The 22,500-nt window shown below is 44.6% G+C and overlaps 1 protein-coding gene across 1 annotated transcript in view; it reads right to left on the bottom strand.

Moving 5' to 3' along the window:
• Nucleotides 1-6,082: 6,082 nt before the first annotated feature.
• LOC116224736 (pyruvate carboxylase, mitochondrial-like) overlaps nt 6,083-22,500 on the bottom strand; it is a 56,002-nt gene continuing 39,584 nt past the window's right edge. The window contains exons 7-9 of the mRNA XM_031585511.2: nt 14,167-14,415; nt 12,263-12,403; nt 6,083-10,561 (exon numbers count right to left, since the gene is read on the bottom strand). Coding sequence (XP_031441371.2) covers nt 10,301-10,561; nt 12,263-12,403; nt 14,167-14,415 — 651 coding nt within the window. The 3' untranslated portion in view covers nt 6,083-10,300. The remainder of the gene's footprint in view (nt 10,562-12,262; nt 12,404-14,166; nt 14,416-22,500) is intronic.

Below are 22,500 nucleotides of genomic sequence, written 5' to 3'. Positions count from 1 at the left end.
CTTGAGGGGTGCCATCTCTTTCCACTAAAACTGCATTGGAACCGTTTGTTGTGGGAGCCAATGATTTCATGTCATTTTCATAGCATTTTACCATTACGTTTTACATACTTAGAAACCTAGAACAGGTAGGAAGGTAATGTACGCTTCATGATATAGATGTTACACTGTTTGTCATACAGTGTGGCTGGCTGAAGGAGTAGAAAATAGACATGTTACTTTACTGAGACAGATATATTTACATACTTACATACTAACTGCATTTGATCATAAGACCAACCACAGTGGTGCATAATCCATGTTGTTTCCATCGCGGAGATGCTGGAAGTAGGCCAGGCAAACATCTAACCAATGTGAACAGCTGTGGGAGAGAGAGGGAGAGAGATTCATATGGAATCATGTTCAATGAAACTAAATACAACTTTATTAACTAAATCTGGCCAAAATTAAACTACAAGACAGACAGCTGATTAATGCTTTAAAAGGGGACACATTGATGTTGGAAGAAGAAGTTACAAAGATAAGTCAACTTCGGTGAGAAATCTAGAGGTTGTAACATTATCATATCAAAATCTTTCTCTGTTAATACTCACCAAGCACTCGATTTTCCTTCCCTGCAGCCGGTCCGACTGAAACCTCCTTCCCAACTGTCATGAGTGTGTATAAAGGAAGAATTGTTGCTAACTGAGAAATACTAAAATAACTAAAAAATAAGCACAGTCAAAGGAACTGAAACTATCAACGTTATATCCAGCTAACATAGCCTGTTTCACAAACAATCCAGATGTGTTCAGCACTTTTAAGTATCTTCTGGAAACACTTGTGTTGTCTGAACTTGCAGCCCGTTCTCTAAATGCTCTAATTTGTTATCAAAGTGATGCAGATGTTTTCGTAATTGTCTTGTTGTCATGGCCACATGTGTGTGGTGCACATGAGATGCTCCAGCCCGGTGATGAAACAGCAGTTCACATCTCCAGGTTCCTGCTGCAGAAGGAGAGGCTTCTGATTTGGGGAGACTGCTGGTCTTGCTGCCTCTCAGCCTGGGATTTAGTGTTGCTGTTGTGTCTTGATATTGTATCTTGGGTTGCTGTGTATGTCTTTCGAAGCATAAATCCCCATGGATTTGGTGGTTTTAAAGGTGTTGTAGTTCATTTGGGTAGTGTTGTTCGCACCATAGGGCCACCAAAGGGTTGGGGCGTAACAATTGTGTTTTGTCTATTTGCATGTGTTTTACTAAGTCGTCGCAGGTTTCATCGGCCACCCTACATCACAGGTGGGGAGGGCCAAGCTATGAAAGACGAACAAAAGAAGAACAGATTCTGAGGATGAATGAAAAGTATGCACACAGGCAGGGGTAGCCTTGAAGGTGAAACTGACTCTCTGATCTTCCTTCTTCTGTTTCTTTCCTTCTCTTACCTAACCCTAACCCCCCTGGCTTCTTCTCCTCCGGTCCCCTCCCACGGCTCTGATTAGAGGAGCGCCCCCCCCCCCCCCCCTCACATCTAACACCCTTCTCTATGATACAGTGCAGTAGAAAGCTCTCATTCGGTACGTTTGTACACCATATTATTTGTATTTGTGTGGATTCGAAAGATTTTTGACGTTTTCACTTTTTTTTCAGAATGGCTTTTGAAAAAGGTGCAAACATAGATCCTGTAAACAATAGAAGAGTGATTAACATCACAGCGGGTCATCATCAGCACGGTGCTGACAAAACAAACACAACGTTTCACTTCACATTCAACCAGCAGTTATGAGAGGCCACACAAGTCTACTGTCTGATTGCAGCGTGAGGGGGAATCTTCATCTTCAGTTCTCTCCCTCAGAATGTGATCAATCTGGGGGGGAAAAAACTGTCTTGTGTTTTTTGACATCTCAGCAACCCCTGACTTCCTATCCCACCGGCCACAAGACTGATGTTTCAGCAAATTGGAGTTTAATGTTTTTAATGTCTGGGTTTTCGCTGCAAATAGAACAAATGACAGAGTCCTGCTGAGGTTTAAGCCCTTTCCTGGGGCAAAGTTCTCCCTCTCTGTTTGCCCCCCGCCCGCCCGCCCTCCTTTGCCCCTCTGCCATCTCCTCTCTGTAGTTTGCCTGATCCACCACGTCTTCCTTTCTCATTTGATGTCATGTAATTGGGTTATTCTATATTCAGTCCACTTTTATGTAACTGTAACAATTAAGCTTCTCGGTTTATGTTAATGAACTGTTTAAAATTCATATAGCTCCACTAGTGCCCTCTCTTTGCATCGTTAGTATATAAAAATGGCTAAGTTCAGAGCTTTAGAATCTCATCAGTTAGTGGACTCCGATAAATAATCTTGGTAATCTTGGTAGTCTTCCCAAGTCAGTTGAGGATCAGAGTGGTCTCTCTCTCAAAATGGTGGAAATAAGTGTGACCATCTCCATGTTTGAAACAAAAGTCTGCCTCCATTTTGGATATAATCCCTTTTACATTATTGTATATTTAGCTTTTAAACTATTATGTTCCTTACTTTGGCATTACAATAAGTGTGTTGTTTTATTGCTCTTTGTGTTTTGGCAACACTGTATCTAAACATGCTCATAAAGCGACTGTGAATTTCAATTTGAAAAAATGTTTCACTGATCTTCTGTCAGTAGAGAAGTACATTTCCTGTACTTCAGAGGCGCTGTCTAGAGCATACCACCCCTCCACAGCTATGGCGCCCCAGAGAAGGCGATCCTCTAAACACGGTCATGTCATGTCACGCCTTTTGAATGAAAGTGGGGGAGCTCAACAACCCATCAGAGAGAGAGTGGAGTAGCAGCCACTTAACACAAGGCAGCAGAGAGGGAAGAGGAGCAGAAGAGGAGGAGGAGGAGGAGGAGGAGGAGGAAGCCTCTCTGTCTTGGTTCCTCTGATATGACTTCAAACGCAGAAGAGGAGAGGCCCACTAATGTGTTTGTTGACCAGTGCAAATGTGGAGCAAAGAGCCACACGACAGACTCTCCTCTGAAGTGAGGAGAGAGAGTGAGAGAGAGAGAAAGACACTGACTTTCAAACCCCCTTTATTTATACATATGGATATGTAGCCCCACACCTCAACTACACCAACAGCATAGTGTGACGAACCCCTTTGGGCTCGTCAGCTCGTCCCATTTTGTCTGTGTGTATGCGTGTGTGAATGCGTATATGTGTGTGATTTGAGTGCGTGCGTGTGTGCGTGGCTGTTCACTTTGTCTTCCAGGCGCCCATAATAAACCACCTGGGGGGCGTGTCCGTGTGCTATAAAGAACCCTGCACTTCCTGAATCGGGAGAGCAAGAGAACACACTGTTGTAGCGTTATTGAGAACTTTGTGAATTAAATGATTGTATCGAGAAACTCTGCTGTTTTGTTTTCCTGCTTTCTTGTAACGCGCCTAAGAGCCGGGGCGTTGCAATGGTTTGAGAACACACAAATGAAATATCAAGTTGCCATCATCAGCTACCAAAATAAGACCCCTGTTTATGCACCACTGACATGAGAAGAAGTGTAATGTTATCAGTAACATCAAACAAAGCAGATTCAATTCAGAGCTTTGACACTAACACATTGGACATGTCCACTCTGTTTATATGTTAGTCCTTCTCCTCCAATCTATCGCTTTGCCAGTTTTCCCTGTCCAATCAAAATGTTCAAACAAGTACACAGCTTCTTCTTATCTCGGCAGTGCTTGACTCCAATAATAAACAATTCCTGTGAAAAAGTGAACCCGAGTCTGCAAAACTCTGCACCCAGAAGTTAAAACTTCTGCTTTTAAGCAGTCGCAGAAACAGTGACAAACGGTGTCTGGTACAATACAAAGCCTGCATGGGAGAAACATCAGAAACATCATAGTACTCTTCTTCAACACCATCCACGAAGGTGAATTATTCTGGCTGTTAGGAGAATTAGTCCTCCATTTTGTGTCAGGTCAGGCCAGGTCTTGAGTATGTTCAAATGCACAATGCAAAAATGCATTGCAAGTTGACAACAACATTGTACAGAACTTTCTTACCAACTGTTCCACACATTTCTGAATCCCCTTAAAAGGAGAGCAGCCTCTCCGTGTTATCATATACAAGACTTTTCGGGGTAACAAGTACCTCTGGAAATGGGACATCAACTGGACCACCATCAATAAGACAATTAACGAAGCCTTTACCTTGAACCCTTTGGGGTCCACGCCCCCTACCGATTTACTGATTTAAATATAAAACATTTTTACTACATTCCTTTTACTCATGTTATTATTGCTGAGGTCTTCTAGAATATAATCATAAATGCCACTTTTGCCTCAATGTTTTTACTTAGGGGAAATATATAAAAACATCAAGGCATGTCAGACTACCTAGAAAAGGCTCCTCAGTAGGTCCCGTATCATTCTTTCAGACCTACAGCCCAGAGAGGATACAAGGTCACGCACAAGGTCACACACTGACCTCCAGTGTCTTTCAGTCAGGTCAAACAAGTGACCACGTTTTGTTATTTCTGCTCTGGTAAAAGGGACACAACATTGTTAGCTATAGCCCCCTATCTAGGCCAGAAAGCGTTGGAAAACAAAGGTTCTTTGAGGCCATAGTGTTCTGTCTGTAGCAGCCTGAAGGTTCTTTGAGGCCATAGTGTTCTGTCTGTAACAGCCTGAAGGTTCTTTGAGGCCATAGTGTTCTGTCTGTAGCAGCCTGAAGGTTCTTTGAGGCCATAGTGTTCTGTCTGTAGCAGCCTGAAGGTTCTTTGAGGCCATAGTGTTCTGTCTGTAACAGCCTGAAGGTTCTTTGAGGCCATAGTGTTCTGTCTGTAGCAGCCTGAAGGTTCTTTGAGGCCATAGTGTTCTCTGTAACAGCCTGAAGGTTCTTTGAGGCCATAGTGTTCTGTCTGTAGCAGCCTGAAGGTTCTTTGAGGCCATAGTGTTCTGTCTGTAGCAGCCTGAAGGTTCTTTGAGGCCATAGTGTTCTGTCTGTAACAGCCTGAAGGTTCTTTGAGGCCATAGTGTTCTGTCTGTAGCAGCCTGAAGGTTCTCTCCAGGGGACATTTAAAACTCATGAACACATCTTTACCCTGACGCTGGTGTAAGCCTACTTGTATTTCTCACGGTCAACAGAATGTTTGCAGATTGTTTGTGGATAAAAATGGGTTAGCCAATAAAATGGGAACAAATATTTTAACAAAATATAAAAGTAATTAACCGTGATTCATTAACAGAAAATGATGCAATCAGGACCACCTTGTTTGTTTTGTTTCTTGTATAGTTATCTGTGCACGAACCACAACACACACACACACACACTCACACTCATATATATAATCAGATTGTTACACATAGTCACAATTTAAGTATGTATGTGTGTTATGTTTCTGCTTTCTACTGGTCAAAAACATTTCTTCGCAACCTTATTGCAACATAGCCCTTGAGTGTAGATATATACATTCATCTTAACTGCTTATTTGATATTGCAAATAGAAAGCCGTAGGGAGGGTGTGTGTGTGTGTGTGAGAGAGAGAGAGAGAGAAAGAGAGAGAGAGAGAGAGAGAGAGAGAGAGAGAGAGGAGAGGAGAGAGAGAGAGAAGAAGAGAGCGAGAGGGAGTGCACAGGCATGTTTTTGCTAACAAGGTCAATTCATTAACCCCTAAAGGGTGTGGAATGCTGTGTTTGTGGCACAGGTCAATGGGGTCAATGAGACCCGTGCCCCAGCCATCTGACTGAAGGCAAGTCTGTGCGCTCCAATGGCTCTGTGGAACCAGTGGCGTAAACACACACACACACACACACACACACACACACACACACACACACACACACACACACTCACACACACTCACTCTCAGAGATACACATGCACACACTCACACTCACACACACACACACACTCACACACTCTCACACACACACACACACTCACACACACACACACTCTCACACACACACACTCACACACACATGCGCACACACACACTCACACATGTGCACCACACACACACACATGTGCCAGTGCAGATGCATTAAAATGATATCGGTACCACACTGCGACCATATTTGTGTGCACAAATACCCCATAGGATAACCCCCTAGGCTATAAAAAAATGAATGGTCAAGAAAAAAGTATTATGTTAATTTCATTTATTTGCATTCATTTGGAATATTCAGTTCCCTGCCTGTGCGTCAACACATGATCGATACGGGAGTTAATGAATCCCAAACAAAAAAATAACTACAAACAAAACCCCCAAAAAATAATTACAAAAGAGGAAAAGCATACACATTCACATATGGAAGAATATACTAATACACAATTAGGGATACTCTCTAGCAGTAACCCGAGTTAAAACATTTTTCCCAACCAATCTGACCTTCATTCAAATCAAGAAGTTTAGAGTTTTGAGAAAATACCCATTACTTCTTCACTAAATCTTAGGCATTAAGCACATATTCAAAATATTCAAAATTCAAAATTAAAAGCTATTAAGCACACATTTATTCAAAATCCAACTCCAAACACAATTTCTTATACACTTCAAGGACAAACCAATCCTTGACTTACAATGATGGAGCACATTATTACCAAAAAAAAAGAATATCTCTAAACTATTTGTTGGGGATTTTACAGGGGAACACAGACCTGGAGAACAGCGCATGGAGTGTTAGTGTGAGATAGGGGCTCGTCGAGGAGTACCCTGTAGTTCCACATCAAGGGGCTTGACGCTTCCAGAGGTAAACGAGGTGCAAAGGTTCTGCGTTGTTATGTGCTTGATAAGTTCAAAGCTGCATTTGAGATTAGTTGGTATATGCTGTTTCAAAAGCTCTGAGCTTACGGAAGAACTCTGTGCTTGTAATGCTATTTTACATTAAACTGCTGCGCACGCACACACACACACACTCACTCACACACACAGGCACACACACACACACACACACACACACACACACACACACACACACACACACACACACACACATATAGCTGTTGTGTTTCACTGAGATCACGGAGTAAAAGTCTATTAAGAGCTTAAAGCAGGTCTGCCAGAAGTTTGTCTCTTTTGATTTAAGAAAACACTCTTTCATTCCAGCATAGGCTTTTTTTGTAGATGTGCACGTGTTCTATCTCTCATCACACACACCCACACAAACACACACACCCACACACACTGCGGTATTGTCCTGACCTGTTTGCTGCTTCCCATCAATTACAACAGGCATTCTATGTTTAACTTCAACGCTTCAGAGAACGCTTGTCCTTTACAAGATTCCTCATTCGTCTCCTGTTGCCCTGGAAACGGAGGATGTCTACACGCTGGGATGGAAGGTTTTGGCTATTTTGTGACACATGCACACCAGATACAGACACACACACAAACACACACACAGACACACACACACACATGCACACACTCAAACCTTACGTGCCACACACACAGCTAAAAATGATGCATTGTACTACGCAGATGTTCTAAGAATATGTGTAGTGAAGAAAGACCACAGTCACACACACACACACACACACACACACACACACACACACAAATCCTCACATCTAAATGGACCCCCCCACCCCCACCCCCGACACCACTCCACACTCAACCAGCAGGGAGGGCAATGATCATAAGCTCATTTCGAAAAACCCTCGCTTGGGCCTGCTGAGATTTAATGAAAAGCCACTCACTGAAATTGCACCAATTGAGGATGGTTTTCTCCAACTAGCCCCCACCACCACAACCACCACCGCCACCACAACACACCAGAAACTCAAAATAAATAAGAAAGATTGAAGCTAAGTGTTTGAGTGCCTCCTGCCACCTCTTTCCGCTTTTAGTCGCGTCTCAGATTTATCCGACTCTTAACGGGCCTGAGAACACTCCTAGCATCGGCCCGCGCCATTGACCCCGGCCCGTGGCCAGCAGCCCCGAACTTGAGCTGGTGTGCGCCGTGGCAAGACAAACGGGGGTGGGGTGGGGTGGGGTGGTTGGAGAAACATTCAATTTGCACAAAATGGTCTCCAGAGCACTTTCTCCACAGCCACAGTCGAAGCTCTTTTAAGTGATCCAGTTTTACTATCTCAGAGGCGTTCTTTTCTTTATCTCTCTTCTGTTTAATTCAAAGGACCCCGGGTGAAAATCCAGGACATCTGTGGCTGAAATGAAACGCTGTGGGGGACAAAAAGAAGAATAAGAAAAAGAAAAAAAACCTGCTAAATCACACATTCTGAAAGGAACCAAAAATAAAAACGATTGCGTATACACACTCTGTCTGTCTGCTTTGGGGACTATCTCAGAATAGTGACAACAACCCTCACCCCTCCCACCCCTACTCCTCTCTCTCTCTCCACACACACACACACACACACACACACACACACACACACACACACACACACACACACACACGCATTCTCTCTTCCCTCTACCCTCCTTTTCTGTCAGGTCAAGTCAACACCGCCACCTCGGAAAAAAACAAACTCTCTCTCTCTCTCTCTCTCTCTGTGTCTCTTTCCTGCGCCCCCATAATGACTTCTCCACGCTGCGTCTCCTGCATCAGCCTCCCCACATCAGAGGAGCCGCAGCGCTCCAAAGATCAGCTCACTATGATTGAGATGTGCTGTGGTGTGGACCTCTATAGGCACAGAGACTGACCCTGGGTCAGGTCAGGTCAGGTGTTTCCACAGTCTCCATATGTTGAGTCTGTGTGGACACCCCCCCCCCCCCCCTCCACCTCCGGTCAGACTCTGGTTTAAGAAGCGCACATGTGTGGAGCTACTCAAATTGTGACACAGAGAGGAACAGTCCAAGGTGTGTGTTTGATGAGAGGTGGTTGGGCAGTGGACGAGAGTAGGACACACACCAAAAAGAATGAACAAAGAAACAAAGGTGGGGAGGGAGGCGACGTGAGCATCCTAAACATTTGTGATTAATAAGGCCTGGAGATTCATTTCTTATGTGTGTGTGCGTGTTGACACCCCATTTATTTTCATTAATCACGGGGACAATGTAACGTGGCCACGAACATTCCCAGAGTGAATTTTCAAGTAGCACCCTTACGAGAGGGCTGGAGTCTGTAAAAAAATACACAATACTCCACAATTGGGGGCTATAATATAATTATAATTACACAATGTGGCTGGCTCTGTTGAGTGCCAGAGACAATGTTACCATGACAACATGGCTGCTCCCCGTCTGTAGCTGGGCCGAACACCAGCTACAGAAGCTAGCATTAATATTTCAGACCTTTAAAATGCCTTTTACGCTCCAGTAAGGAGACACTGAAATGAGACTGGTGCTTTTTCAGAAAAGGAAAAGTTTGCGGCGAGCCATGCTGTTGTGCACACACACACACACACACACACATACACACAGATACACACACACACAGATAGACAGACACACAGACACACACACACACACACGCACGCGCGCCGGTAATGTGAATGCTAATTAAAGTTGAACAGAGGACATTTGGCAGTTGAGTCCATTACATGCATACCTACACACGAGAACACACACACAACAAACACATCATGAATGAGATCCATCTAATTAGATCCATGTCAACAGCACAAAAAATAGAAGCTTCAGTCCTCCGAGGCCCACATTAGCCCAGCTAATTGCAGCCAAATTAGAGAAATCAACGAATTTATTCCAAAAGCTAGAAAACATAAACTAATAAACTAAAACTAATATGAAAAATATAAATTCTTCCTGCTTATTCCGCTTCTTATTCGAATGCAGAGACATCATGTCCTTCTGAGCGTGACGGGAACGGGACGGAGGCAACAGATACATATTTACTAGACTTCCATTCAAGAACGGCACAAAATGCCTGCTGATGGCACTCTATCAAACCCCACCTTCACAGAAGCTGAAGAGGGACAATTGCACCATTTTAGTATCTAACAAAGCATGCCTGAAACAGCTCGGTTTCTTTTTAAAAATCCATCTCCGTTTTGGTCTGGTCTTTGTGGTTAATGCTGAAATACTGTACGGAACTACTGTAGAAATACTCGAATAGAATGATGCTATTATTTCCTATGCAGGACTCTCGAGAGAACTTACCTTGAGCTGTCAAATACCCCTTCAGGTGTATATATATATATATATTTAACCCCTAGTCTGGGCAGTGCCCCTGTGGTGTTGCCCAGGAACAAAAATCAAACAAACAACCTCAAACAAAGCAAGCTGCACAAGCCTTCCGTCCAAGGTCAAATCTCAGTTCTCAATTCATATCGATCTCAAAGTAAGCCTAGTAAGTACACATCTGTATTCCGTTTATTTCGCTTCATTCCATTCCCTTCTTTAGGTACAACAACGTTGCACCGTCATTCAATTGTCCGTCCTAGTTCTCGTTGATCTCCAGAATGAGGTCGTCGCCCTCCAGGGTGCTGTCGGACGCGACGCTCACGTACACCTTGGCCACGGTGCCGGCCACGGGCGAGTTGACCACCGTCTCCATCTTCATGGCGCTGAGCACACACAGGGGCTGGCCCTTCTCCACCTTCTGGCCCTCCTTCACCTTGATCTCCACCACCTTACCCGGCATGGGCGCCCCCACCTGCCCCCGCACGTCCTTCAGGGCCTTGGGGTGGAAGTGCAACTCCTGAGGGGGAGCGAGAGAGTAAGATGGTGTGAGTGTGTATGTGTGAATTCATGTGTGTGTGTGTATGTGTGTGTGTGTGTGTGTGTGTGTGTGTTTACGTGTGTGTGGATTAAGGGAGACGGAAGAGTGATATAAGTGACCAATCCCAAACGCTGCTGCTTTTCTGTTTTCTGCCTGTTTTTATCAAATGTGAAGAGCTTTCTTATTTCCCAGAAAATAGCCTCCTGGCATAAATAATCCCCCCTCTATAAGGATAATGAGGTAATGCTCTTTCCAGCTGTCTTATCGCCGCCACAGGCACTCCCCTGTCCCTGGGTGATGTCAAAAGGCCTCTTCTGGTTTTTAGAAGGGGACAGACACAAAGTGAACAACCTGACACTGTCTGTTCTGTACTTTGATTGGTTCCCGGAGTCGTCTTTGTTACTATCTGTGCATACTTCATTCATCTTTTATCTGATTGATTGATTGATTGATTGATTAATTTCTGCTGGCTATACTTCCTGACTGGGATATATTTGCTAGTAATGGTTATAAGTGCTTGTTTTTAGGTGGCTGCTCACCCTAATATACTGCTTGAGAGCAGCCGATTGCATAGGGCTGAGTCACTCTAAATGACTGACGTAATTCAGATGAGGATGATCTGGCTTATTCTTCATAACCATTAACTTGAAAAACAAGACATCAGAATAGGCGTTATAGTGTGAAATATTTATAATCTTAACAGGATTATTAATACTGCATTAACACTCACTATCTAAAAATAAATCTAGAGAACGCAATCAGAAATGATCACGAAGTGGGATGATTCACATACATAATTTACAAGCACGATCATCGGAAAGTATATTCATCTGAATTTGAGCTGGAGCAAATCATAGAAAAGTCTGAAGGGCCAGACGTGGGATTTGGTCACTGGTAAAATCCTCTCTCCCTCTCTCTCTCTCTCTCTGTCTCTCTCTCTCTCTCTCTCTCTCTCTGTCTCTCTCTCTCTCTCTCTGTCTCTCGGTGTAGATCAGTGTAAGGGAAACATCAGACACTGTGGCCCCTGAGAAGGGCAATGACAAGCTTTCAGACGGAGGCTTATGTGTACCGAAAGGAACTGCCTAGTTCTTTTGCGATCACGACAAAAGCAAACTCCCAGCATTATCTGGCATTATCTCATCCAGATTACGGGAAAATGACTCAATTTTACGGCTCTTAAGAAACAGAGCTTTTTGTGGGTGGGTTGTTTAAAACCTTTCCAGTCCTATAATATAGACATCTTTTTTTCAAGTCTTTTTCATAGGAAAGTTTTTTGTGGTCTGATGTTCCTGTGTTCGGGGGCTTTAAAAGTACAGGGCGAGCACTTTGACACGTCTAAGGTGCATTTGTCTGGAGAAAACAGCAGTTTCTCACCAGTGTACTTCTATTTTATATTCAGCGTGGCAACTTAAGGTACAAATGAAGGGTATGAACAGGGGGTGAGACGTCGGATTAATTTGCTGTCCAAAACAGGAAAAGCCTACGGTTGTGAATGCTTAATTCTCCTTTTTAAATTATCTTGTGGTAATGGATTGGCATGGCCCACAGGTTACACAACGCCACATTTAGAATTAAAACCCTCTGCATGTTTAGAGAGACTAAACTCTCTAAGGGAAGTTTAAGAAAAGTCCAACCAGAAGACCGTGGCTAAGTTTCGGCGACTCGGATGACCACGCTTACCTTCATGGCCTGGGTGTCCTTGACCAGGACGGTGCGGAGTTGACCGTTGAGCTCGAAGAACACTCCCCTCTGACCGACCTTGTTGAGGTCGCCCAGCGCGAGGGCTTTGATGTGAAGGGTCTTGCCTCTCTCCAGCTCCACCTGAGAAGAAGAACGAGGAAGAAGTGAGCAGACTCTTAAATGAAAACGTGCAGTTGTCTAGTACCTTTAAATGTATCCTTGAGTACTCACTAGACTAAACTAGCCACGAGGCCTTGCATATCTCTCCCTAGAGAGGCTTTTGTGTGTAGCTGTGTTATATGTATTCTTTATATTGAGCCATTATGAACTCTTTGTAGTGAAGGCTTCAAAAGAAGGCCTTCAGAGTGACGTGAATCTGAACCAAGATAAGAACAGTAAAGAAAAGAGGGCTCGTCACACAATGGACGGAAGGAAGGGGAGGAAAAAGAGAGATGAGCAGAAGGTAGACGGGGGCCAGTGCACGAGCGAGGGAGATTATACGCCTCCAGTGGTTGACAAGGGGAACGAGAGAGAAAGAAAGAAAGAAAGAAATAAAGAAATAAAGAAATAAAGAAAGAAAGACAAGTGTTGGCCTGCATGCTCACGCTTGAACAGCATGCACATCAAGAGGAACGAGCGCAGACGGAGAGAAACGATGGAGATGGAGAGTCGGACTTGTGTGCATGTGACAAACTCATTCTGGGGGCCCCTTCGGCTGCCTCCCGGACCATGTAATGGCTGCCATGTGACGGGGGAGCTGGTGCGGTTATTTTAGTGACTGTGCAGCCAGTCAGTCAGTCAGTCATCGCTGCCACGTGCGTCACCAGACCCTTTTTATAGCGCTTGCTAATCTGCGCTAATCGAAGTCGAAGCTAACGTCTTATTTTCGGCCAGCTGTCCACTGAGAGCACTAGAAAAAAAATAACTCTAGTCCAAGAACAGCATTCAAAAGAAGGGGGAAAAAAAAACATGAGTGACAGTGAGTCACGAGAATAGGTAGGGAGAAATACTACAACGCACGAGGGGGGGTTGATTCAAGGAGTCGAGAGGCTTTCGCCACAGTGCTTCCGGGGCTTCCTGCTGAGCTTTTTTGAGCGCTTGCTGACTCCCGCTAGTTTCTGCCGATCACCTTAATGGCACTCATCAGTTATGCCACCCCTGCCCCGCTGCGCCCGAGGAGAAGCTCTGCAGGAACGGCGGAGCATGTTGGTGCCTGCCAGCTATCGCCCAGGTGGGTTGGACATGCCATAACAACTTAGGCGCCTGCACTTAGCGGTGCCCGCTCTCGCTAGCGCTTTTCACCGCGCGGCCACGGCATGCTATGCTAATTTGGCAACCCCTCATCCACAATAGCTGAAGCTCTGGTAGTTCCTGCTCTCTGCTTAAGGCCATACTCATTAAACTCATGAGTACCACGGCATGGCAGTAGCAGATAGTTATGCTAACGCTATGCTAAAGTTAGTGGAGGCAATCGGCAAAGCGCAATTTTGAAGCACTCCAGGCAGTGATGTGAATAGAGAGGGTATCTGAAGGAGAACAGCAGGTCTTCAGCTGAAAAGGACTATAAGGTCACATCCCAGGCAGCTGTAAATTACAGAGGGCTGAATAGGTTTAGAATATGTATTTCTCTGCAGGAGTGGGCTTTGAGAGAACAGAAGCTAAATGAAGGGGGCGGAAAAGCAGAAAAGAACCTGAGCATGGGGAGTGGAACAAAAAACCTAAAAAGAAAAGAGAAAAAGAGAAAGCAGAGGTGGAAAGGAGTGAACATGGAGGAAGGAGTGAGAAGGCAGGCAAGGAAAGGGACAGAAATGAATACTGATGAAAGAGAAACAAAGAGGCAGAGAAAGACAGCAAAGAGAGAGAGAGAGAGAGAGAGAGAGAGAAGGAGGAAGTGCTGTGTTCACCTGTATCTCTTCAGCGATTTTGGGCCCGTCCAGGAAGAGGCGTGTGTTGAGGCACTCCACAGGGCCGTATTTGGCCAGGAACTCCTTGTACTCTTGGAAGACCTTCGGGTACATCGCCGCTGACATCACATCCTCCGGTGTGATTTCATCACCCCACGTGGCCTTCAATTTGGCCTCCAGAGCCTCAAAGTCCAGAGGGGGGAGGGAGGCGCCCGGACGTCCCTCAATACGGGGCAAGTTCTTCAGTACCTGTCATAGGAACACAACACAACATGACCTTAAAGTTCCTCTCCTGGCATTGATTTAACCCCCAAAAAAACTCATCTCTGCTCCTGAAAAAAAATCACATATTAAGAATTAATTTTCGGAAAAAAGCCCTTCATAACCTTAAAATGGCTTGGATGTATCTCATTTAGTATTCACGAAGCTATACATATGTAAATTAGCCACACTTGGCTTCTTCTCTGATAGTTCTCGTTTCGACGTAGCCATATGCTAATGATATGTAGTGTAGTTATGTAATGACATCTTCCACCTCGCAAGCTGATGGGATTGATTCCTTAGGTATGTGACGTATGAAACCCAGGCTGTCTTATTGGTACACTGATGTGGAAATACTCAGCCATGGTGTTTGACTGCTTATTTCGCTCATGATATGTCATGTATCATATAAAACACCATATGGACATGTTAACAAGGTTAAACACTTGATTTTCACTGGAGGGGGTCTTTCATATGCAAATCTCGACTTCAGCGCTCTACATTGTTAATCAACAAACATCTGTGGCTTACATTCTGTTTAATGCCATTGCCTTAAAAAGGTTTTATGAGGGATATTACTTACTTAACATAAACAATGTATCAAAAAGGAAGCATTTATAAACACAAAAATGCCTGCGTCCATGGATCAGCACACTTTAATGTGCTACGGACGTAGCCTTTCTAATGGTTGGCATTTAATAGTACAATTTCTTCGCAAGTCCCCAACCGTGTTAGGCTGACCCGGGGCCTGTAATCCTTTCACAACCCCCCCCCCCTCCCGTAGCATTAGCATTAGCATACCTAATGAACTCGGCATAAAAGTTGCATGCGTATTCGTGTGCTTGTGTATTCAAGACGGGAATCAGGCCCACTGGAATGATTCATCACAGGTCCAGGAGTTGAGTGTCGAGGCTGCACCCTCCAGCTCAGAGGCCCATGTCACGCGAAAATGTTCCCGACCGGGGGGGCGACCGAAAGGCAACAGAGCGTTCAGCCGGCTGGCATTAATAATGCATGCCTGACGAACGTGCCATCTTCTGTGTCTCCGAAGCCCCCCAGCAGAACCAGAGAATTCCCATCAGTCACTGAGGCAGAGTGCCTCGTCTCTGATAGTGGCAGCCACTCAATATGCTCAGCAGATGTTTGACTCCTCAGCTCCGAGTGGCTCCCCGTATGGAGCCAATACGGCCAAACGAGGTTCAAACAAAGATCAAACAAACTAAAGCATCGGAGAGAAATAAGTACATTTCCGTGGTGATTTAAGCCACTGTTATGCCACAGAAATGTCATTCGGTAAAACACACACTGATTAATTGCCTTTGCCATTACACACATGAGCGAGACGCTGAAGTTAGTTTATAACTGGAGGACAAAAAAAAAAAAACATGCAATAAGAATCAAGTGCTTGGGGTTGACACAAAAACCCCCCACACAGAAACATTAATTATCGGCTGACTTCGGGAGCCTATTTGAATGCGCACCCTCCTCTGTTCCTGCATGTTTTCTTCTCAGAGTCAGTTTAGCGAGAAGCTAAACGGCCTTTGGCACTGCTCAAACAATCCGAGCCCGTTTTTCACACCTCCGTTTTCACCACGTGAGTCAAATTGACCTTGGGGCCCTCTTCTGGCGTCCCCCTCACAAACAAATCCAACCTGCTTCAAAGCGAAGTGGAGAGAGAGAAGGAGAGAGAAAAAACATCCAGCCCGCTCGCTACATCTAAAGACTGAAGCCATTATTTCTGTTTGTGTGTGTTCCAACCGTGGAGGTTTCCTGCAGCTTGGCAAATTACAGTGGAGGTCCGTGGTGAGGAGGGAACTCTTGACCAATCGCCTGATCACCGCTCCCTTTGGTCCACACGAGCTGTTCCTTGCTTGACGGCCCCCCCTCCTGCCACAGATCTCTTTGTCATGGTTCGGAGGAGTCTCCCGCTCTCGCCACACCGCTGACCTTTTGATTCGGCGCCGGGGAAGAAAGGGAATGGCGGCGCGACGTGAGCCTGCACGAGACCGGGGGGAAGGAGTCAACACCGACCCGCAGAGAAGCCGCCGCTCTGATTGGATTACTGTAGGCTGGCGGGCGTGAAGGGGAGAGTTGCTTGACATGACGATGATTGTATAGCCACTTGAGAGCAGGCCTGCGTGTGTGCATATGTGTGTGTGTGTGTGTGTGTGTGTGTGTGTGTGTGTTTGTGTGTGTGTGTGTGCATGTAAGTGTGTAGGGGAGAGCGAGCGTGTGTCGTGTGTGCGTGTTGTGGGTGTGTACGTGGGATCTGACTGGCAGTGTTGTGCGTTCAATGACACTTAAATCTCTTTCCATGTCTTGCATGGCTTGGCTTCATGTAGAAATCATTTTATTGCTGCTGATTGGTTAGGCATGCAAGTGACAGGCCACTGTATGCTATTCACAGTTGATAGAGCTATAATGTCTTAAGACAGCCAGCTCAATAAAGCACTTTTTATCAGGACTAAGGAGAGTTGATGCTGCAAAAGAGGTCACATCATTTCACTGTATGGAATGAAATATCATTTATTAAGTTATGTGAAGCATGTTAGGATGCCAACACGAGAATAAAACCATAAATGAAATTAGTAACAGCCTCACAACACAAAATGCTAAGCGACCATGTCGTGCTTTGATAGGCAGTGTTAATAAGCAGGACAAGAGAAGAAAACACCAACCAGAATGTCTTACTCTCCTGACTAAAGGATATGAGTCTTGTCTCTTTGCCGCACACAAGCTCAAATATCAATGGAATGCGAAGTGAGTAGGATCCACTCCAGACAGCCAGCTTTTCAGGGCGCTCGGCTCATCTCCAACACTAATAATACATTTTCATAGGCCTTCGTCCGTTTAGGGGGGCTCGGCTCGTCTCCAACACTAATAATACATTTTCATAGGCCTTCGTCCGTTTAGGGGGGCTCATCTCGTCTCCAACACTAATAATACATTTTCATAGGCCTTCGTCCGTTTAGGGGGGGTTGCCTCTGGGCCTGTAAATGATTTTTGGGCTCATAAGTTTTCCGAGGGTAAATATTTGTTTGTGTGCTTTTTTTCTCCTGTCGTGACATTAGGCACGATATTTTGGGTTAATGTGCCGAATGATTCATGCATCTGCACCGAAGTGCCCCTGTGATTTGGACCTATTACTTGTGCGTGCACGCCCCGTGGCGGTAAAGGCAAACAGCTCCGGTTTAGTCTTGTCTTTCTTGTTTGCTACAGATCGTAATAAACATTGTTGGCTAAAACTTCTTAAAAGTCATGCTAGGCTTGATTTTGTCTGTCCTTGATTGTATGAATACAGTGTTTGCTCTTCTGTGAAAGACAGTTCCTCTTGTTGAGGTGTTAAGTGTGTGATGATTTTCTGGTTGAATGCTAAACTCTTGGCCTTCTTGGTTCCCATGTAGGTAGCGGGCGGCTTGGAGGAAGCTTCAAAAGTGTTACTTGTTTCAATGCTTCCTCTTCCTTTTCTAAACTTCTGAAGTTCTTCGCAATTCACTTGATTTTAAAAGTGGGGTGCCTGCTCGACTCAAGGACTTTCCAAAGCTGCTGAAGGGCTTTCCTAATGGCGCTCCTGTCTGCTGGTGTTTGACAGATGTCCTCTCGATAGCCTCTCCTCTCTCAACAGGACACTCCAACACAAAGTCACAGCCTCCTCGAGAGGCCCCAAATTGCCAGGCTCTCACGACTTTCCAAAGACATTCCCTTATTTTTTTATACATTCCTTTCAGAGAAAGCGGAACGGCGAGGCTGTGCTTTGCCTCGCTTCTGAAGCCACGTTGCTGCTTCTGTGCCTTCTGTCACCTCTCCAACCCTCCGCTCTCTACCCCACCCCCTCCCCACCCCTCCAGCAGTGCAGAGAGCGTGGAGGCTATTAGCATGTCGCGCTAAGCTAATGCACTCAAAATTACTGGTAAAATATGCTAATTATTGCACAGGCAGAGGGAGAAAGGGGGATATCGAAAGCCTACACGAGAGAGAGAGAGAGAGAGAGAGCAAAAGAGAGAGAGATAGAGAGAGAGGCTGAGGGAGAGAAGGAAAGAGACAGGAAAAGGTTTTAGTGGCGCGCTCTCTTAGGAGGGATAAAGCACAAAAGAGGCCGGCGCAATGCCATTAGTCACAGCGGATGCAGTTCAAAGATGCCTCTCACATTTGGGAGTCACTCTTCATTAATTTGTCGACGTTCGAGGCGATTTGCTGCCTGAGGGGTGCACTTATGTTTTTGTGTGGGTACATGTATGTATGTGTGTGTGTGTGTGTGTGTGTGTGTGCGTATGTGTATATGTGTTTATGTGTGTGTGTATGTGTGTGTATATGTGTTTATGTGTGTGTGTGTGTGTGTATATGTGTTTATGTGTGTGTGTATATGTGTTTATGTGTGTGTGTGTGTGTGTGTGTGTATATGTGTTTATGTGTGTGGGTGTGTGTTCATTAATTTCAGCAGGAACTGTTTAGCCTTAGCGCCCCCCCCTAGCCCCTACCCCCTACCCCTGCAACGCGCACACGAGTGGTATTTTTTTTGTTTAATTAAAGTGTCGTCTCTCCACGTTAAAACTCTTGATCTCTCGGCGCTCCGAGGCACGAGGCGCGAGGCACTCGAGTGCTCCCACTGCCGATGGAGGAGGCGAGGGGTTCATGGGCCCCCCCCCCGGCCTCAAAACAAAACCACTCTTTTTTTGTTTTGCCTGCTCACGGCTAAGAGATGGGCCCTTTATGTGTTAGCCCACATAATCTCCTTTTTTTTCCTCACACAAACAAGACCCCTGGCTGAGATGTGTGTACGGTATGCTAATAGCAGCTTCATCTCAGCTTAATAAAGACTAAACTGAGTATTAAAATATAACAGAAGAATTTAACCCAGGTTTAATACATGGAGAACACTGGGAAACATCTATTATATATCTATATAAATCTTAGCACAAAGCTTGAGTATAATTTTCCTTGCAGATAGTGGCAATGTTACCTCATTAGCCTATGTTACCAGATTCAATTAGCTAAATGATCTGCATTAAATGTTAAATGTGGATTTATTGACGTCTGTTTGTTCCACACTTTGATGAACCTTCCTGCCATTTTTTGGATCCCTTTTGTCCTTCCAACTGTCAGTCCCTAGGCTGACTGTGAGTGGGACTATACTGGTGATGTGAAGAGGGGTCAGTGCCTGGGTAGGCCTTGGGCATTCACTAATTCAAACCAGGTGCATTTTTAAGAGAATAGGTATAGTTACTATACCCACATGGACATTGAGTATACAGTTACATTTGTTTGTGGCAAATGTATCAATATATCAATAACCAGCAATCACAGAGCATTGACTGTTTTCAGTCCGAGTAAAAAAAGTGGGATTACTGAGAGTGTTAACATAGGAGGATTGTGGGTAAGGAGGACGAATGTCATTTCATATTTATAAATCAAATTCTGAATGCTGAAACTACAACGATATAAACTTCCTCATTTTACCGCTTAAGCTATGTTGATGCATTGGCCTTTAGCCTCAGAACACATCTAAATCAACCGAGAGGATGAATGGCTGCGCCCTCACTGAACTCAAAGAGCGGTTGAAACACAGATGCATTTCCCCACCGAGTGTTGACATTTTGTGAGTTTATGACAAAAGTCTGTATTTGCCCGGAGGTCACACAAGAAACGAGTGAAGGAAAAACTCAAATCCATTCTAGGAGAAGGAGCAGGAGATGAAACTAGCAGCAGCAAAGCGTGTGTCAGCGTGCCATTAAAGAAGAGAGGCAACAAAAACCAGAGAGGCTACCCCACTGTCCTTTACTAAAAAAAAATCAAAGTTCAAAGCTATATATAATAGGGGTGGGAATCTCTTGGCACCTCACGATTCGATTCGATTCCGATTCAGAGGTCAACGATTCGATTCTAAACCGATTCTCGATTCTAAACCGATTCTCGATTCTAAACCGATTATCGATTATCAATTCTAAACCGATAAAACGATTAACGATGCATCTCGATTTTTAAAACATTTGAGTTTGCTACTCAGAGTCTCAAATCACTTCCTACTTTGTGTTTGATAATTAAAGAAAATCAACAGATCTATTTTTTTATTAGAGAAAAAGTGTGTCCTTGTCACAATTATGACTTTCTATGAACAATGCAATAATCGATGCAGCTTGCATTTCAACACAAAATGAATGTGTAAAAAAAAAAAAAAAAAAAAAAAAAAAAAAAATTTTTTTTACTATTTTTTTATTTTTTTAAAAAATCGATAATGAACTTTTCTGAATCGAGACAGAATCGTTCTAGAGAGAATCGAGAGAAATCGAAAAATCGATTTTTTCCCCCACCCCTAATATATAATAACCCACGCTTTGTGTCTGTTTGTTTGTTTGCCTTTTATCCATCTATTTCATTCATTTATGCCTGTTCTTTATCCTGTTGTTATTATGATCGTTTGCTTTTAAATGGAAATGAGATGGGATCACAAAAACAGTTCTAGGAACTAGAACAGAGGCGTAGGACTTAAACGGTCCTTTTGTAATGGAATCAAGAACCCTGTAAAACGCTTATGCCCTTTTAAGACAGAGTCTATTTGAGAACAGGTGTCTCTATTACAATAGCAGTTCATATGTGTGTGTGTGTGTGTGTGTGTGTGTGTGTGTGTGTGTGTCTGCTTCTGCCCACGTCAGGGTGAACATCTTTTTTCACTGCATTTGAGTGTGTATACAAATGTGTGCGTGTGTGCATGCATGTGTGTGATTATCATGGTGTAGCTATCGTGTGTGTGTGTGTGTGTGTGTGTGTGTGTGTGTGTGTGTGTGTGTGTGTGTGTGTGTGTGTCTGTATGCGCTACGTTCACTGGTGCCTGTTTGCACAACTCTTTTATGTCCACTTTCCTCCTCTTCCTCGAACGTGAGAGGATCTGTCTGTGTGTGTTATCAGACCAGGCACTGGGCCATGGAGGAGTCGGGCAGCTTATCTGAGTGGATCTGCCTCCAGGATGCCTCCCATGCTACCAGATACAGTCTCTGCCCGAGGGAAACACTGTCTGCGCTGTCATATGGGAGATGTGCAACATGAGCGTTCATGCACACACACACGCACACACACACACGCGCAGGCACGCACGCAGACGCACACAGTTACGCAGGCACGCACACGCACGCAGGCACGCAGGCACGCTCGCACACGCACGCACACACACAAATAACAAATACATACACAAAAACACATACGTATGGCCTGTGTTACATATCTGTTTAGACACACAAGTACGTATAAATATATCGTTTATTTCCTTTGCAGGTGCCTGTTGCGTTCTTACGTGTGCAGCTGACGGACCCTCAGTAGGGGTGAGGCTATCTCTTTAATTGCAATGACAGGGAACCTGTGCTGAAGAAAACAAAATGGCGATGGTATAGAGACTGTGTGAGGGATCGATAGAGTTGCTGCAGTAGAAGTTGTTCGTCTGTATGGACTAATAAGTACGGTGTTGGGGTACTCCGGAAAGGATGCTTTTTTCTCAGGCCTGGTCAGCCTAGAGGGAGGTGGGTAAAGCCTGGCTCCACGGAAAGTGTGTTTTTGTATTCGTTTTCTCTCTTGTTTTAAGGGCAGCTAATCACCTGTGGCCACACTGGGAGAAGAGACTCACACATCATTGCATTTCCACAAACCACACGGGGATACCGGGAGTTGGAGGCACCAGCCAGTGAGTCATGGGAAAACAGATAAAAACACCAAAAAAGCCAAAACAAACAGAACCGAATGAAACGAAAGGAATATAACCTTGTGGGCTCTACTAGGGTGGCAAGACTGACGGGCGATGCTGGAAAAGGCCATTCTCTGGCTAGAGGTCCGTCACGTGTAAGACCAACTGAGTTATGTTTGTTTTGTTTTGTTAAACACACACACACACACACACACACACACACACACACACACACACACATCATAGTTACTGGCCTACCTCCTGTCTTTTTGAGTGCATCTTAGGTTTAATGAGCTGGGAGAGTAACTTGATATGTAACACCTGTTACACCATCTTATACATCCACACATTTCCATCAACACACACACACACACTCTCTCTCTCTCTCTTTTTCTCTCTTACAC

This window comes from Clupea harengus, chromosome 18 (assembly GCF_900700415.2).
Source record: "Clupea harengus chromosome 18, Ch_v2.0.2, whole genome shotgun sequence".
NCBI classification, from domain to species: Eukaryota; Metazoa; Chordata; class Actinopteri; order Clupeiformes; family Clupeidae; genus Clupea; species Clupea harengus.
The sequence above is the reverse complement of the archived record's forward strand: the minus strand, read 5'-3'. Positions and strand labels throughout refer to the sequence as shown.